Below are 19654 nucleotides of genomic sequence, written 5' to 3'. Positions count from 1 at the left end.
TACCCGAAGGTATAGTACCCGAAGGTATAATAGATATACTGTACCCGAAGGTATATAGATATACTGTACCCCGAAGGTATATGTCGATTCGGCGACAAAAGACAATTAATTATGAAAGGAGTGCGATCACCCTTGATGACTTCTTGAGTCATCTGACTCATCAAATCTCGATGGTCAAAAACTGCTCCGACCCAAACTCAAAACAACCCAAGAGTTAGTGTCGGTCTATACAACACAACTCCACCAACAAGATTACACGAGGTCTAGTGTCGGTCAATACAACACAGCCCAAACAACAAGATCACTAGGTGTCGGTCAATACAACACGGCTCCACAACACTCCCAAGAGTACTAACGTACTCGGTGACTTTCAATCATCACCATAGCTCACCTTAGTGGCTTTCCCAATTCCGATAACTCTCCAAACCCACAACAAAGGTCGACTTTTCCCCGCCTTTCGTAAATATTTTTCCCCTTCAGTTCTCCTATGCTTAAACGTTAATAAAAATGATTTCAATTCAAATTAGTCAAATTATGAGTTTATTTCTCAAAGTCTAAGTTTCCCAAGTCTTTATTTTTCGAAAGCTCTATCATTCTAAGTTTCCAAAAATCAACCACCCAAAATACATTTCCCGGGGAAAGTCTAGGAATTCCAACGAATCCCAACAAATGGCTAAGTCTCAAACCCCACATTCGGACTTGCCTAGGGTTGTTCATCCAACCCGAAATGTCAAAGATCACCAGGTCAATGAACCTCCACTCCGAAGTTGCGTCAAAACGCTCAATTCAACACATCATCAATATCATAAGTTATGAAAACAATCATAACAATAAATCATCATCATAAACAACATCAGATAAAGCATAAGTCGAATTTATCGACGCCTATCATGCAATCATAGCTAAATATAGCAAGTTGCCCTAACCTCGAGCTGTTCCAGCTTCGCAAACAAAGTTCTCCTCAAACAATTGCTCTGAGTATTCCAAAGTTCCTTCAACTGAACCTCGGAGGAAAACAAAGCAGAAACCAAACAAAATCGATTAGTTCGATCGCAAAACAATACATAAACGATAGACAAAGCATTAAAGCTTCAGAATACGACAATCGGGTACGAAAGGACAAATTTTCGAAAACGAAAAACTCCCCCCCCCCCCTTAGGAAATAGCCCACGGCCATAAGGAGAAAAGGGCTTCGGCTCTTTTTCTTCGATCAAATCAATTCACAAGGTAGTTTTAGGGTAAAACTAAGGCAAAGAAACTGTCGGAACAATTTTCGGACAATCGGGCCGAAATACAACTATCCAGGGGCATTTTGGTCCAAAATAAAGGCTCAAAACTTCAAAGTTATCAGTTCTGAAAACAAATTTGACAGTAATGATCCTCATGACATCCGTGACAACAAATCCTAAAGGCACAAAGTCAGATTAAGTCTTTTCGACAATAAAGTTTCGAAATGTGAGACAAAAAGGGTTTTGAAACAGTTTTTCAGATCCTGGACAACTGGATCACAATCAGCGTTTACTGACAGAGGTTTTAGACTCAGGGGAACGTAAGGAACATAACCCAACCAAGAAATCGAAGAAATCGAACCATTTTAGAAAAAGCTCAAAACTGTGAGCACAGAAACGACTTTAGAAACGCAACAGAAACAACAATCAGAGGTAGGAATCGTGTTAGTTACCTCGATACCTAGAAGTAGGGACGAACTGCGCGAAGATTGGTCAAGTTTTCGCGAAAATCTCCTCCCCCCTTGCTCTCCACGAAATTCAGCCACAATAGGAAGAAAATGAAGGAATTTTTGCTTTTTGAGCTATTTATAGGCAGGCGAAATCGCGGGAAAATGAAAATTTCGCGATTCCGATTTTTGCAGCACGATCACCGTGGAATTCTAAAAGAGATTCTGGCGTCAGAATTCCAGAACTCAAAACAAATATCTAAGATTTAGGAAAAACGATATCCAAAACGCCAAAAGCGGTGTAAGTTATTCTGTCCCGAAAAACTACTTTTTGCTGTGATGCTCAGACGACAAAACTTCCAACAGAAGAAAGATTGGAAATGTCGAAAAAAGTCTGGCAACACGGACGGAATCTTCGTTAGAAGTCCCGAATAGAAAAAGTCTTCATCCTTCGCTCAAAACTAAGGTTTCGAAGCAAAGAAATTAGCGTTGGCGGACATCCGAAAAGTAAATACTATCGTGCGTACAATCCAGAGTTCCGAAATGAAATGCTGGTCGAAGGAAAAATATATAGAATCTTTAAATTTTCCAAGAATTCGAAATATCGCCTAAACATTGCTTTAAAAGCGAAATTAGCCTATTCTGGACATGCTCGCCATAAGGCAGGTGTGCAGACGACTCGCACTAGCTCCGAAAGAAACAACGCCACATTCCTCGAGCAATTACTGAACTTTCTTCTTCATTAATCTTTCTCAAATATCAAACTCCTGTCACACTTACACTGATTCCACGCGTGAGTCGGAAATTAACTTGTTCCGAAAATCCGGGTCTTACAATACTCCCCTCCAAAAAGAAAGTTTCGTCCTCGAAACTCAGAGTTCTGAGAAAATTCCGGAATACAGTTCCTTGATCTGGTCTTCCAATTCCCATGTAGCATTGCCCGTGTCATTGTTCCTCATAACCTTTACTTAAGCAAGCTGTTTTCCCCTTAACTGTTTCACTCTTCTATCCCCACTGCTAACTGTCGGTGTCTCAAAAGACAAACCATCATTCAACTTCATGTCTTCTGGCTCGATCACTTGCGTCGGATCTCTGCTTGAAATGATACCGGTTGGCACTCCGTGCAGTCGCTCAATCTTAGCCACTTGTTTTTTTTTTTTACTGTCGGTCATCCGAAATCCTTCTTAAACTCGGTGCCTCTCTGTCATCTCAAAGTAGATACTCAACTTGTCCTCGTGATCTTCATCTACAGTCCAAAACTCCACTTGTTCGTTCGATAACTCCTAGACGAATCCTCCCCCTTGGAAACCGCTAGTCCATTAAAACACCTCTAACTTCGTAACTATCTTTACACACACCAAGAAATCACACTTCTACTTAGTCACTATTCGAATTAAAGCTCGACTTATGTCCTTATTTCTTGTCCTTCACTAATCTTATCCCCTTCAACATCAATTTATCAACAACTTATAAGATAATCCTCCTCTTAATACCTAACAATCCATTATTATCGTCTTCTTCCTCAAAACTTCCCTCACTCAAACCTATTTACACTTACAGAAATCCCTAACACTTCGCACAAATCGAGACTTATCCTCTAGAAGATTAAATCATAACTATACCTCAAGGGACTTAACTAGCCATTTTATCATCCGATCCTTCAACATTCTGAGATTTAACTGTTATCGTAGCCGCTAACACCACTAAATCTCTTATGTGTACATGAATCTCAGCTCACTAGGTCAACCTTAGCCCTAGGATTCTCATTCAACTTTAGTAAAATTCACTTGTTACCCGTAATATGCATCATCAAAATCCATAACAAAGTCCCATTGACTCTTATACTCTACGAAACTCGTCAAAATATAACAACCTCAGGTATTCATCTTAATACTAACACCTTCCTTTTTGTGACTCAATCACCATCTCGTCAATCAACTTCTTAATCTCTCAATCAAATTCTGACAACCTTCGAGTCTTACACACCTTAGACAGACATTCATAGATTTAAAACCTAAACCTTCACCAAGTTTGGTCCTCTAGTGACCTTTAATCCTTCAATACTTCTTAAATGAATATCCGTTTCTTAAAAACTATAACTCCTTCACTTACCCAAACGACTTGACCAGTGGCGTCATGCTTTCACATTCACAACTTATTATGCTAACATCATTCAAATCTTGTCACATGGTCATTATGTCCGCAACCTCATAATCAACATCAATCGATCACCAACCTTAACACTCCACACAACCCAGAATTCCTTTACTTCAAGATCTCTCTTATATTATACCTCAATGGTCTTAACCCGAAGCTCACCTTCAGGTCTTCAATCTTCTAAGATTCAACTCCTATTGTCACACCTACAACCATAAGATCTCCTATTCGTACGCGATTCTCGACTCTCAAGATTCAATCTTAACCCTAAGATTTCAATCCAACTTAGTAAATCTCACTTAGTAATCTTAGCATATTTCTTTGGAATCCATATCAACAACCTCAAGTATTCAACTTATGCTAAAACTTTCTTTCTCCAACTTAATCATTAATTCAACACTTTTCAAGCGAAAATTCATCTCTTAAGACTATAATGTCTCCACATATTAATCCAACGCTTAGCAAAACTTATTCCTCGAACTCGACTATAACAATCTAGTTCAGAGTTAATTCTTCTCAATCTCGCTACCATCAAGCTATCATCTAAAACCTGATTACATTCAACTTATTTAGTCTCTAATAATTCCACTCAGTAATCACATAACCTATGACTTCATAACTTCCGAGAAACTACTTAATACTTTTCCGGCATTAAACCTCTTGACTTAGTCTACCTCTACTTGGAGTAATCACACGAACTAACCAATCAATGTCTATACGACACTCATCGAATTCCAAAGATTTAAATCTTAATCTTTCACAATCAAGTGCTTAACACGAACTTTCCTCCCAAATCCGACTAATCCTCAATCAATTCAAATTCATCTTACACATCCTTCTATCAAAGTCCATAACCAGCTGTGATTCCGAATATCACCCCCTCAATATTAGGTTGATCAGGCCTAATACATCGAAGGTGGAAATTTAGAAAAACCCACTGGAACAGTCAATGAGTTCCTATCCTCCAGTAGTCACAAATATCCTGATACTAAATCCTTTAAGGATCCCGCTACGGAACTACACACCCTCAACATAACACGTATACTACCCATACGGAATCTCCCTAAGATTCGTTCTTCAACTACTAGCTTCCTCATAAACGCATCGGTGGAAGACTACTTTCTAGACTTAGTGTGCTATTCCCAACCTCGTGTAACTTCTATAGTTAAATCACGAGCAACCTCGAATAAGGTCCTACATCGTTCCCACGTTCTTCCTCGTTCAACTCCTCAGCTCTTGCCCTCCTTGGCATGAATCCTTTCCTCTGGAGCAAGTTGTTTTCCTTTCCCAACATTCCCTGATGATTCGCCCCTGAGTGCCTTGCAATCTTGGGAGAAATGTCCCGGTTGGTTACAATTGAAGCATAGACTTTCTTTGGTCTTGCAGTTCACAGCTAGATGCCCCTCTCGGTTACACTTGAAGCATCTCCGTCCAATCACTGAGCATTTGTTAGCAAAATGCCCAAACTTTCTGCAACGAAAACATGTCACTCCTTTGTCACCAACTGGCTTCCCCCCAGTATCAGCAGTCGTCGGTTTGTACTCTCTTGAGATAAGATTTCTTCCCTCGGAACGCTGATATGGTCCCCACTTATGGTAGCTCTTCCTTCCGTTGTAGCCTTGGGAACCTGACCTCATTGGTCCCCCAGCTCCAGTTCGGTTCATTCCTCTTTGTTGATACATTGCTGTCGCCATCAGTCGTTGATGATGCTCACGTGTAGCCTCCGCCATCCGGTTAAGATCCACCATCCTATATCCCATCGAACGTCCGATTAGTACTAACCATAAGGTAGCACTAGACAAACCACTCAATCCGATTGAGTAGTAACGCAAGCAATTAGAGCGAAAATCGCTCTGCAGACAATCAATTTTCACTCTTTGCAGAGTCACACAACCTAGCACAGAAGACCTATTCCCCAAAGACTCCCAAAAGACTCGACTAAGCTCTGATACCACAATGTAACACCCCGATTTCCAGGTGTCACTTTAATAACCAAAAATAAACTTTACGCGGAAAACAGGTAATTTTTTTTTTTGATTGTTTCCTTTTAATAAAAGCAATAAAGAAATAAAGACAAAGCCCAACAACTAAACTAACTGATAAACAACATATACAAAGGTACAGCCTCTGCTGCACTATCCCGTCACGCGCACACGCAGTGACTCCAAGGTAGCGTGCCCGTAGGCGAATATATACAAACCAGAACTGTACGCAAAAGCATCAAATATACCACTATCCAAGAGAAAGTCGGCCTCAAAATGGCCTCAACCCAAGACCCCTATAGTCCGACAGACTCTCTGTGATCCTCAGCAAGAGAACCACACAAAAAGCCATATATCGGGAACCTACCCGGTCCCAAAAGTAAGACGAATCAGAGCTATGACAGTGACAACCAACTCAAAAGACTCTAACCACCCATAACCCACACTACTATTATCGACTCTCCCTCGATCAGCCATGAAGTCCGGGTCCTCGTCGAAAGCTTCAGTAATAGACATTTCGCTCCGGGTCTTTCCCGCACAACGAATCATCACGAACCGGCTGACAGACGCCTGGCAGCAGGCCGACCGCCCAAACACAAACATACAAACAAAGCCAAGGTGCTAGGGTCAACTTACAGAATACAATAGATATACAATCAACATGCGATAAAGGGGGTATATATATATGTTGTATATATACATATAAGTTATGTATTGTATCAACTCCCTAATACAATTCAATCATCAAAACACATAACGATGTTTATCAACATCAAATCATCAATATCTCAACAAATATAGTTAGAGTGCATGATATGTCAATGCAACGTCAATTAAGAAGGTTCCGGAAGAAATAGGCTGGGCACGATCGAGTCGGTCCTAGCACTAGCATTGTGCCGACCATAACCCTCGGGTGTCACTTACAACCTTGACATAGTCGGATCAGTCCTAACCCTGCAGGTCGACTTTTCCCTCCAACGAATGCCCGAGTTACCCGAAGGCATGCTGTACCCGAAGGTATATACTGTACCCGAAGGTATATAGATATACTGTACCCGAAGGTATATAGATATACTGTACCCGAAGGTATATAGATATATTGTACCCGAAGGTATATACTGTACCCGAAGGTATATAGATATACTGTACCCGAAGGTATATACTGTACCCGAAGGTATATAGATATACTGTACCCGAAGGTATATACTGTACCCGAAGGTATATAGATATACTGTACCCGAAGGTATATAGATATACTGTACCCGAAGGTATATAGATATACTGTACCCGAAGGTATATAGATATACTGTACCCGAAGGTATATACTGTACCCGAAGGTATATAGATATACTGTACCCGAAGGTATATAGATATACTGTACCCGAAGGTATATGTCGATTCGGCGACAAAAGACAATTAATTATGAAAGGAGTGCGATCACCCTTGATGACTTCTTGAGTCATCTGACTCATCAAATCTCGATGGTCAAAAACTGCTCCGACCCAAACTCAAAACAACCCAAGAGTTAGTGTCGGTCTATACAACACAACTCCACCAACAAGATTACACGAGGGTCTAGTGTCGGTCAATACAACACAGCCCAAACAACAAGATCACTAGGTGTCGGTCAATACAACACGGCTCCACAACACTCCCCAAGAGTACTAACGTACTCGGTGACTTTCAATCATCACCATAGCTCACCTTAGTGGCTTTCCCAATTCCGATAACTCTCCAAACCCACAACAAAGGTCGACTTTTCCCCGCCTTTCGTAAATATTTTTCCCCTTCAGTTCTCCTATGCTTAAACGTTAATAAAAATGATTTCAATTCAAATTAGTCAAATTATGAGTTTATTTCTCAAAGTCTAAGTTTCCCAAGTCTTTATTTTTCGAAAGCTCTATCATTCTAAGTTTCCAAAAATCAACCACCCAAAATACATTTCCCGGGGAAAGTCTAGGAATTCCAACGAATCCCAACAAATGGCTAAGTCTCAAACCCCACATTCGGACTTGCCTAGGGTTGTTCATCCAACCCGAAATGTCAAAGATCACCAGGTCAATGAACCTCCACTCCGAAGTTGCGTCAAAACGCTCAATTCAACACATCATCAATATCATAAGTTATGAAAACAATCATAACAATAAATCATCATCATAAACAACATCAGATAAAGCATAAGTCGAATTTATCGACGCCTATCATGCAATCATAGCTAAATATAGCAAGTTGCCCTAACCTCGAGCTGTTCCAGCTTCGCAAACAAAGTTCTCCTCAAACAATTGCTCTGAGTATTCCAAAGTTCCTTCAACTGAACCTCGGAGGAAAACAAAGCAGAAACCAAACAAAATCGATTAGTTCGATCGCAAAACAATACATAAACGATAGACAAAGCATTAAAGCTTCAGAATACGACAATCGGGTACGAAAGGACAAATTTTCGAAAACGAAAAACTCCCCCCCCCCTTAGGAAATAGCCCACGGCCATAAGGAGAAAAGGGCTTCGGCTCTTTTTCTTCGATCAAATCAATTCACAAGGTAGTTTTAGGGTAAAACTAAGGCAAAGAAACTGTCGGAACAATTTTCGGACAATCGGGCCGAAATACAACTATCCAGGGGCATTTTGGTCCAAAATAAAGGCTCAAAACTTCAAAGTTATCAGTTCTGAAAACAAATTTGACAGCAATGATCCTCATGACATCCGTGACAACAAATCCTAAAGGCACAAAGTCAGATTAAGTCTTTTCGACAATAAAGTTTCGAAATGTGAGACAAAAAGGGTTTTGAAACAGTTTTTCAGATCCTGGACAACTGGATCACAATCAGCGTTTACTGACAGAGGTTTTAGACTCAGGGGAACGTAAGGAACATAACCCAACCAAGAAATCGAAGTAATCGAACCATTTTAGAAAAAGCTCAAAACTGTGAGCACAGAAACGACTTTAGAAACGCAACAGAAACAACAATCAGAGGTAGGAATCGTGTTAGTTACCTCGATACCTAGAAGTAGGGACGAACTGCGCGAAGATTGGTCAAGTTTTCGCGAAAATCTCCTCCCCCCTTGCTCTCCACGAAATTCAGCCACAATAGGAAGAAAATGAAGGAATTTTTGCTTTTTGAGCTATTTATAGGCAGGCGAAATCGCGGGAAAATGAAAATTTCGCGATTCCGATTTTTGCAGCACGATCACCGTGGAATTCTAAAAGAGATTCTGGCGTCAGAATTCCAGAACTCAAAACAAATATCTAAGATTTAGGAAAAACGATATCCAAAACGCCAAAAGCGATGTAAGTTAGTCTGTCCCGAAAAACTACTTTTTGCTGTGATGCTCAGACGACAAAACTTCCAACAGAAGAAAGATTGGAAATGTCGAAACAAGTCTGGCAGCACGGACGGAATCTTCGTTAGAAGTCCCGAATAGAAAAGTCTTCATCCTTCGCTCAAAACTAAGGTTTCGAAGCAAAGAAATTAGCGTCGGCGGACATCCGAAAAGTAAATACTATCGTGCGTACAATCCAGAGTTCCGAAATGAAATGCTGGTCGAAGGAAAAATAAAGAGAATCTTTAAATTTTCCAAGAATTCGAAATATCGCCTAAACATTGCTTTAAAAGCGAAATTAGCCTATTCTGGACATGCTCGCCATAAGGCAGGTGTGCAGACGACTCGCACTAGCTCCGAAAGAAACAACGCCACATTCCTCGAGCAATTCCTGAACTTTCTTCTTCATTAATCTTTCTCAAATATCAAACTCCTGTCACACTTACACTGATTCCATGCGTGAGTCGGAAATTAACTTGTTCCGAAAATCCGGGTCTTACACGTTCCTATAGTTATAGGTGTCGGGCATATTAGTCTCTATTCTATAGAAATGTCGCCCGTAGTCCCTGATGTTGCAAAACGTCAATCATATTGGTCCCTGAATCTGCTTCCGTTAATGAACGTTAACGAGAAGGGTGATTTGGCACGTTAAGTGTCCTAGTGGACTTGCCACGTGGATTGAAATGTTGGGGGAAACTTAGAAGCTTCAATTTAGTCCATGGCAAAAATCCCCAAATCATAAAAACTTCAATTTCTTCATCATCTTCTTCCTCCTCGTCATCTTACCCAGAAAAGATAATTGAACATGAAAAAAACTCTCATTTCTCTTCATCATCACATTCATGAACCAGATCATCAAAAAAAAAATTAAAATCTTCATCATCAACTCATTCATCTCCCCCTCCCCCTCCATCAAAGAAACAAATTAAAAACCCAAGGAATAAATTTCTCACAATTTCCAGCAAGCAATGCCCAAATCCACTTTTTTTTTTGAAAATTCAACAGTGAAATTAGTAGGGAATTTGGAAAATTGATGCAGAAAAGTATTCATTTGATTTAAGCTTAATAGAATACATGAAACAAATCAGGAGACAAGTGCCTACGAACAACGGTTGTTGCTAAATGCCTTTACACAAAGAACAACACCTAAGATGATTGAAGCAAGAATGGTCAAGGCTCCCTACCCTGGAAAGCCAAAACTCATTCCATGTCAAGGGACTTGTGACCTGAACCAAAACCTTCTAAAATTGTTGAGTGACATCTGAGCATTAACCCTGTGCCCAAATCCACATTATTTCCATTACAATGATAATTATAATTTTAAAAAATCTCAAATTCAAAAAAAAACCCTAACCCACAAACCCAAAATCCAGATTTGACAAGCCATGGCCTTGCTCAGATCTTCATCTTCATCCACCTAAGGAACCCATGAAGCATAAAGAGGGAAGGAAGGAGAGGAATCCATGACCTTCTTCACAAACCTGTTCAAGAGCTCTAAGACTTGCAAACCCACCACTCCCACGCCACTCTACCTTCCATCTTCAGACCCATGCCTGTTTGCCACCGCCGGATCTGCTGGATTCACGAAGAAAGTGATTTTAGGGTTATTTTGTTTATGGGTTTTGGTTCTAAGGTTTCATATATGATAATGAAGGTGCTGAGGAATGAGTTGGTGATGAAGATGATGAAGAGATTGGAGTTTTTCTGATTTGAGGGTTTTTGCCAGGGACTAAATTGAAGCTTCTAAGTTTCCCCCAACATTTCAATCCACGTGGCAAGTCCACTAGAACACTTAACGTGCCAAATCACCCTTCCCGTTAACGTTCACTAACGGAAGCAGATTCATGGACCAATATGATTGATGTTTTGCAACATCAGGGACTACGAGTGACATTTCTATAGAATAGAGACTAATATGCCCGATGCATGTAACTATAAGGACGAAAGTGATCATTCACCCAATAAAAGAGATTCTGATTTTTTATTTTGATTGAGCCAAGCCCACGATTTCTTTTATTTAAAGGGTTTGGAACCCTTGTTTTTGAGAGAGGAGCATAGCACATTGACGTCAAATAATTCACGTTGTTTTCAAGCACCTCGACAACCATTACAAAAAATTCAGCATTTTGCAGCGGTTCTAGGAGCAACTTGCGATAAAAAAAAGGTACAAATATTATAAAAAGAAAAATAACTCATAAAATATGTTAGATACAACTCTTGGGCTTTTTATGCTTAGTTGGTTTAATATGCTATTAAGGTCCCGTTTGGAAAAACAGTTTAATTAAGCACTTATGGTCATAAGCGCTTATGTCATAAGCGCTTATTCATAAGCTATTTTTGAAAATTTATTGAAATAAATTAAAAATAAGCTGTATATAAGCATAAGCTGTTTTTCATAAGCTATCCTGAGTAGCTTATGAAAATAAGCTGAAAATAGCTTATGGCAGGTCATAAGCTGTTTGCATAAGCCCTCCCAAACACTGACATAAGAGCTTATGCTGTCAGATAAGCTCAAATAAGTTCTTTCAAACTGGGCCTAAGTCGTTGGATTGAGAAGAAGCACATTCACATCTAATTGGAAACAAACACATGCTAACTAATCAATTTCCACTGATCAGGAGAGACTTTTGCGTCAAATTTCTAGGATTCAAGCCAAATGTAAATTTTTTTCTATGACATCATTTAAAAGCAAGTAGCGTTCATGCCATTACAGTGTTTCAGACGATATTTTAAACAATGTATACAAGCTTAGAACTGAAGAAGCAATTGTCAATATAACCGCAGTACAAATGAGTAACATGCATGAAATTAAATGAACAAATTTTTTACAAAGATGCATAGTGAAAAATCCAACTATACACTCAGCAAATCCAACACTGTGAAGTCTGGACAGGGTTAAGCATAGGCCTAACTATCCACATTTGACGTCTGACTCAAAAATTGTGGTTGCAGTTGCAGGTGTTGCGGACATTGCGTGGTTACGGCTGTTGCAGCTGAATAGCCTGCTGCAATGGCAAATATGTCACATTCTCAATTAAACACTCAACTCAAACATTTAGGTACATTTCATAGTTATTAGCTAGGTTCGTCATACGCACTAGTACGTGGTACGGGTACGACTACACGGTACGCAATTTGTAAAGTATGCGGTACGAAGGAGGAAAAATAAAAGTGTAAAGAATATTAAAGGAAACACGGATATTTTTTGTTGTTCGGTTCGGATTAAGAGAAAATAAGTACTCTCTCTGTTTCTATATACGTGTCACTTTAAAGTTGTTGCACACGTATTAAGAAATTGTATTTAATGTTTTTGTTTTATTAAAATAACAATGTAACTTTCTAATATACTCTTTATCTCTCTTAAAAATTTTAACTTTTCAATTTCCTACCACCATTAAGTTAATGGTACAATTTTAATATTTATACTATTTTTATACAATATAAAAAAATTATAAATAAACATCTACAAGAGAGAGTATTATATATAGTAAATAGCAAAATGAAAACTTGCAATTTACTAGAGGGGAGGGGAGTTATGATTCATTCACACCTTTCGGCCAGCTCTTTTCCATCTTTATTTTTTATCTATTTCTATCTTTTCTCTATCAATTAAATTATCTATCATATTTTTACTTTCTCTTTTTTTTCCTATCTCTCTCGTCCTTCACCTCTTCTTTTTGATAGATCGGAAAGATAAATTGCGTCATCTAGGAATTGATCCCTAGACCTCCCCACCCATCCCCTAACTCTTACCACTGGAGCTATCATTCAGAGACGTCTTTCACCTCTTTCTATCTTATCTTCAAGGTGTGAATGAATCATAACTCTTCATTTAAAGGGTTGAGGATCCTCGTTTCATTAATTAATAATTATAAAAATAACACTTTTTTGTCATTTCAGATTTTAAGAGATCTATATATATAATTGAAAACAGCAAAGAGCCAAAGACTCGTGCTTCTCGTGGGGGCGAGTCACCCGTTCATTTAAGTTATTAGTCTTTTACATCAATTAATAAGATTAATAAGATTATCTTTCCAAACAAAAAATTAAGAGATTTTAAAAGATTTATATGTTCACTTATTTTTATTTTATATCACATTTTAAGAGTGTATACATGTAGGAAAAAAAAAAGAGTTTATACATAATTGAAAACAGAAAAAACTCGTGCTTCTCATGGGGGCCAGTCACAACCGTTCATTTTAGTTAGAGTGATCATACTCATTAATTGTGTCCACTAGAGTGTGCAACTTTCTTTTTGGTCCCCCATGAACCATCATTTACTACTATTGAATCTTAGAATAAAAGAATATTCTTTAATTGTCATTGTTGGTTGGTCAACAAACTTACAGAGAGAGATTGAGATATGGAAATATACCATTTCAAAAACAAAACCGGAATATTGAATCCAAAATTCCCAATTTTCAGATCAAACCCAGAATCAGATCGACCCACATCACCAAAAGAATTGAAGCTTTGAAGTGATCCAGGCACAGAGAAAGATCAAAATTTGTCGGTGCCCAGATGGATCAAATTCATAAAGTGAGAATTTAGTCAATTTACAGAGCACCATGGTGTAGCAATTATTCAGAAGGGTTTATTTATTGAAAATTACCAAAAACACATTTGGCCCATGGGTGGACAAAAAGAAAGTTGCCCACCCTAATGGGCACGCTCATTAACTCATATGTATAAATAATGCATAGATAAGCTGACAATCATTTTTCTCTATATCTCTCATTTTTATTATATATTAGATTTATTTTTTGAATTTCACTTTTCTTTTTCTTTCACACGTTAGATGTTTGTTAATTTTTTAAATAATGCATGTGTACAAATCATTTTCCTTTTAGTTATACTATATAGTGTTCATATTATGATACGGGTGATTAGGGGTTGTGAGACAACCTAAACATTTAATTGAAAGTTCAATCCTTAAACAATGTGCAAATAGTCAAGTCACCTACATCCCTAGTGCGGTATCCACGCCCACTCTTGTGTAGCAAGAGTTTGAGCGAGGTCCATGGTAAGCGTGGTGGGTTCTTGTTTCTGCATTTAGGGCCCATCTGCATTATACATTATTACCAGACAAGAACCTGTGTTGTCGGTTGAACCTGCTTTCGTTTTTTATTTTAGTTGAGATTTAACTAAAGGGGTTAGTCACTTGAGGTTTTGCTAGGTATTGTAGCACACTCTTGTGTGCGTGGGGCTTTTAGAGGTTCTGTAGAAGGTTTTTCTGCTATAGTGGCTGAGTTTTGTTTGGCTTTTTCTTGACTAGGTATTGTACTCATGTTAAGAGAGATTGTTTCTCAACATTTCTTATATATTATATATTTCACTTTAAAAAAAATCATGACAAGAAGAAGGGACAACCTGAACCGGCCAGGGAGCCTGTCATTTTCCTCTTAAAAAAAAAAAAAAAAAACATGGTAAAATGTACTATACATTTGGTACCACCCATTTTTATATTCTCAATTATTGTGAAATGTATACTTTGTATTACGTAATCTTAAATGGGGTATAATTATTGGAGTAATGAGATAATAAACATAGTACCAAAATTAATATCCTTACCACTTTGGCATCATCTCTGTCCTCTGACTATAAAAAGCCATGCCCATACTGTACTTCTCTAACCCTTCAACGAGCTCATCATACTTCGGAATCTCTTAATAATGTTGTACTGTTCTCTTACCCTCATTCAGTTTTCTTCTCCTCTGTCCTTTTAATTTCAATTGGAAACACTTGCACGTTCAGCCTTTCATGATGAACTCACACAAGGAACTGTTTTCCCACTTACGCAGCCTCTTCCTACCATTTCTGCTTCTCTTGGGTATGATTAGGAATATTAGTTAGTACTTCCTCCGTTCCATATTATAAGTCATTTTTTTTGAAAAAAATTTGTTACAAAATATAAGTCACTTTCTAATATCTAGGAAGCATTAAATAATTTTTTCCAAGTTTATCCTCATATTTAATAATTAATATGAAAGAGATGATAAACTTTAGAAGTATATATTAACTTGGATTGAGAAAATCATAGGAAAGTAAATAAGGATAATTTAGGAAAGTAAATCATTTTCTTTACAAATTTATTACTAGTAATTACTTTTCTTAATCTAAGAGAATTAGTTATTACTAGTAACGGCTCATCTTACTCTAACTCAAAAAGACACTACATACACTTTAATGAATCCTATCAATCTATGGTCCTCTGTAACTTATTCATTTCACCTCCTTAATTTTCCCTTAATGGTTATTCCCATTCCCATAGAGAGATTATAGGATGGATCATTCATAAGTGGTTCACCGTCTGTTTTTAGTTCTTTGATATAATGATTTTTATTTGGAATTCAAAATCAACACTTCCGTGGACCACTTAAAAATGGTTTATCCTATCAAAAATCAAACTTACACGTCTTGTTGTCCACTGTTTACAGGACAAATTGGGCTGAAAGTTGAGGCTCGCCTGCTATGTCATTCCTCAGAAAAACTGTTCGTTTTCGGAGACTCGTATGTTGATACCGGCAACACAAATAAAGAGTATCCTGGTTCATGGAAAGACCCTTACGGCATGACTTATCCTGGAAAACCTTCTGGAAGATTTTCTGACGGTAGAGTTCTAACTGACTACATCGGTAAGTTCCTAGCTCTCTCTTCAATTGGTTTCGATGACTACAAATTGCATGACTTTTAAGTTTTTGCTGTTGATTTTATCTTTTATTTCACCAGAACGGTACTGCATTAGTACTTAATTAGATGCTTTGGGAGCATTACCATGGAAGAGTTTTTTTTATAGACAAATATTAGTTGTTAGTAATAATATTAGTAAATTAGTTCATTTACCAGAATTTGAACTCTGACCCTTCACCCTTCATTCCCTTCAATTCTTCCACTTGAGCTAACCCTTGCGCAGGGACCTGGCTTGGCTTAGTTTACTTTCTTCTAACTCATTGTGCGCGTTCAAGTGAGACGAGTTGACTCATCTTGACATGCCTATCTTGACCTGACATCCTGACCTAGCTTGCTCGATCATACCGGTCCCTATGCCCATAAGAAACTGAGTCTTAAGTGAGACGAAATGTGTCTTTTAGCTCTAGGGATATGATATGTAACTGTAAGCTCCTCGGTTGTCCAATTCTTCTGGTCCAGAACTACATATTTCTCATGTTTTATTTGATTGAGGAAAAATACATCGAACCGATGTGCATGCATGTGTCTACTTGCTTCCCCTCTTATGACACAATCAGTTAATAAGACTACATATGGTGCAGCTGACTATTTGGGACTGAAATCGCCAATAGCTTACCAATTGAGGAATGAGGTGCCATCTTACTACTTAAAGTATGGGATGAACTTTGCTTGTGGTGGCACAGGTCTATTTGCTGGAAACCCAAATATGACAACGCAGATTGATTTCTTCGAGCAGCTCATTGAAGAAAATGTGTACAATGCCTCAGATCTCAATAATTCTTTAGCTCTTCTCTCTGCTTTGGGGAATGACTACTTTGATTACTTGAAACATGGCTCTATTTGGGTAAGATTTATATTTTGGTGTATTAAATTGCTCTTGTTAAAATACTTTCAAATTTCTTTCTTGTATATAGGATAAGAGATTCATTAAAAAAACTAAATTGAAAATATTAATGGTAACGACTACAGTATAATTTAAATAACTTCATAATTTATATTCATATTCATATACATATTATTATTATTATTATTGTTACAACTATTAATTTTTAAATGAACACGTCATTTCTGTCTTTCCCCTTATGGTTGATTAATCTTGTTGCGCCTTTGTTTGTGTGGTGGATCTTTGTTGTTGTTGTTTGTCCTCTAAGAGCATCTTCAATGCTAGTTTTTATAGGTGAGTTCATAAGTTAAGAACTAAGAATCAGATTTCTAAACATTGAAGATGACTCACGTGAAGTTCTTAGTTCTTAAAAATAAGAATTAGTTCTTATATAAGTAACTTTGCTTTATGAGATCTTAGCATAAAAAAAACTTTTTTTTCTTTTTTATCCAAATTGCTTTATTACTTTATGAGTTTTATTTTATTGCTTTATGAAAATAAAAAGTATAAATAATGTGATGTGATGAGACCAGATGAATACTGCTAAGAACTCAAAGTTAAAAACTTGTGGTTGGAGCAAAATATGCAAAAACTACTTGAGAGTTGCTTAGAACACATTTGACAATACGAGCCCACATGAATAGTGCTAAAAACTAAAAATTAAGAACTAGCATCGGAGATGCTCTAAGCTCTCCTTTCTCTTATTTAGCTTGGCCTTCTTGGCTTTTCTCTGTCTCGGTAAACCATTTGATCTCTTTTTTCATCTTTCATGAACAAAATAATTAGTTTACTTATTTTAATAACTAAAGTGATCATTCACCCAATATCTTTCAGTAATCAAAATGATGGCTAAATAATTAAGAAAAGAAATAGGAAAAGTATTAAAATAGAGAGCATCTATTTCTTTCTACTCGAAGTCCCTTAAAACTACAATGTAAATATTTACTCTTTTCATTAAATATTTGCAGGGTTTCAAATCTTTCGTTGACTCATTGGTTAATCAAATGACCACCAATTTGATTCGCATCCAAAAGTTAGGAGTGAAGAAAATTGTGGTGACTAGTCTACCACCCTTTGGTTGCATTCCTGCAATATCAGGCTTCAACCCATTGAAGCGTTGCTTGAACATCATTAACATCATCCCAATAGCCCACAACAAATTGTTGAATCAATCTATTACCAAGTTGAACCAAGAAACCATTGACGGAGCAACCTTTGTATTTCTTGACCTTTATGACAGTTTTATGTCAGTGATTAACGATCCATCCACTAATAACATCACTGAGTATTACACAGCTTGTTGTCTCGGGGTAAGTTCGAAATATGTATGTGGGAGCGTGGACGAGAACAACGAGAAGCAATATAAGGTTTGTGAAAATCCAGAATCAACCATGTTTTGGGATCCGATTCATCCAACCCAAGCAGGTTGGCATGCAGTGTATAACAACTTGCAGATGGATGATCTTGGTCAACTTCAATGCTAGAGAATTAAGCATATTGTTTGAAATAATTAAAAAATAAATAGTTGTGTGAGTTATTAAGTTGAAGTATTGTAAGTATGTATTATGTCTTTTTAAATGAAAAATCTTAAGGACTTTTCCCAGAAACATTTCCTTAATTTTTACCTTGGAACAATTCATTAAAAACAAACCTCTTAAAAATATATTTCTCAAGTAGCAATAGCAAGGCACATTTATACATTACCAACCACTTCCTAGAATTTTTCCTAATACACCTCATTTTTTCTAGCCAATTAGCAAAGGAATTGTCCTTTTTATAAATATGAATTAGACTGAACTATTTGGCCCACTCTTTAGAAAATCAATGAAAATTAGAACACTTGAGAATTTAAGGGGCTTGTAACCTCTTTCATTATCCCAACCTACAGCTAGAGTGGAATCACTCTTTATGATAAATTTAGTGAGGTTAAATTGTTGACAGAACATTAATGTGTTTTCAATAGTTATTACCTCACTTTCAAGTATCCAACATGATTTCGAAAAACACCCAACACATTACCTTAGAGTTTTGCAAGACCCACCTACACCTTTAGCACTAAGGTTACATTGAGAGGCACCATCAAAATTAAATTTTATTACTTTCGTTGTACGATACGTAGGTGGTGGCTGATTGACCTCGCCCAAATATCGTTTCTTGTTTTCCAATTTGATAGTGAATGAGCAGCTACTATCCTGAGAATTCTACCAATGAGCCATCTTAGGCCTCAAATCAACCTCTTTTAGGCATAATCTTTAAAAGGTTTCTCCATATATGATGTCTACCAAAATTCCTTGATCAAGTAATACTCTTTTGACATCATAATCAGCAATTTCGAGCATGACAACCACACGATCATCCTTGTGTGTTTTAAAATCATTCAAAATACTTCATAGAAAAGATTATCAAGATGTTGGAACCATATGTTCTTATTTGATTGTATTGGATCGTGCATAACATCTTCTGGATAACCTTGACAAAACTCCACTATAAAATTTATGTGTAATGCATACGACTCACCTCTTTGGATTTCCCAAAGTCACGCCAGGTCTACCCTCTAGAATTTCAATGGAAGTTTCTTCAACTTGCTTATCTGGTTGGCTCATACCATTCCATCTATCTCGCCCAACAAATCTCCTCAAGTGCCCTGCAGGTATGAGTTCTTCTATCTCCTTCTTGAAAGTCGAAGAAGCATCAATATTATTGTACTCACACCATTTTTTTGAGTCCACATTAGGCGGAGGTTGCATAGTCGATTGAGGAAACTTAATCATGTAAGTCTGGGCGACCTCTCGAAGAACATGGCTCATGCTTAATATGAGCGGTGTGTATTAGTCGACTTACACTTAGTTCCAAGTCCTTCTAATAGGTGTTAGGAAATCGTATCAAGGAATCTACTGATTCAAATGTGATTGAATTTTAGGTTAGTTATTGTATGAGTGGTTCTGGTG

At 37.5% G+C, this 19654-nt stretch overlaps 1 protein-coding gene across 1 annotated transcript; it reads left to right on the top strand.

Moving 5' to 3' along the window:
• The first annotated feature begins 14752 nt into the window (after positions 1 to 14752).
• LOC130720785 (GDSL esterase/lipase At5g03610-like) lies at positions 14753 to 18313 on the top strand. The gene is made up of 4 exons (XM_057571482.1): positions 14753 to 14963; positions 15571 to 15768; positions 16405 to 16667; positions 17675 to 18313. The coding sequence occupies exons 1-4, from the start codon at positions 14894 to 14896 to the stop codon at positions 18188 to 18190; spliced, it is 1047 nt and encodes a 348-aa protein (XP_057427465.1). The 5' UTR covers positions 14753 to 14893; the 3' UTR covers positions 18191 to 18313.
• The last annotated feature ends 1341 nt before the right edge of the window (positions 18314 to 19654 follow it).

This window comes from Lotus japonicus, chromosome 5 (assembly GCF_012489685.1).
Source record: "Lotus japonicus ecotype B-129 chromosome 5, LjGifu_v1.2".
Lineage (NCBI taxonomy): Eukaryota > Viridiplantae > Streptophyta > Magnoliopsida > Fabales > Fabaceae > Lotus > Lotus japonicus.
This window is presented reverse-complemented; position numbering and strand designations above follow the sequence as displayed.

Excerpts from the sequence above, each read along its gene's own strand:
- LOC130720785 (XM_057571482.1), top strand. The coding sequence starts at position 14,894 with ATGATGAACTCACACAAGGAACTGTTTTCCCACTTACGCAGCCTCTTC. Across the intron at positions 14,964-15,570 it reads ACCATTTCTGCTTCTCTTGG|GACAAATTGGGCTGAAAGTT; the intron begins GTATGATTAGGA and ends CACTGTTTACAG. Across the intron at positions 16,668-17,674 it reads TGAAACATGGCTCTATTTGG|GGTTTCAAATCTTTCGTTGA; the intron begins GTAAGATTTATA and ends AAATATTTGCAG.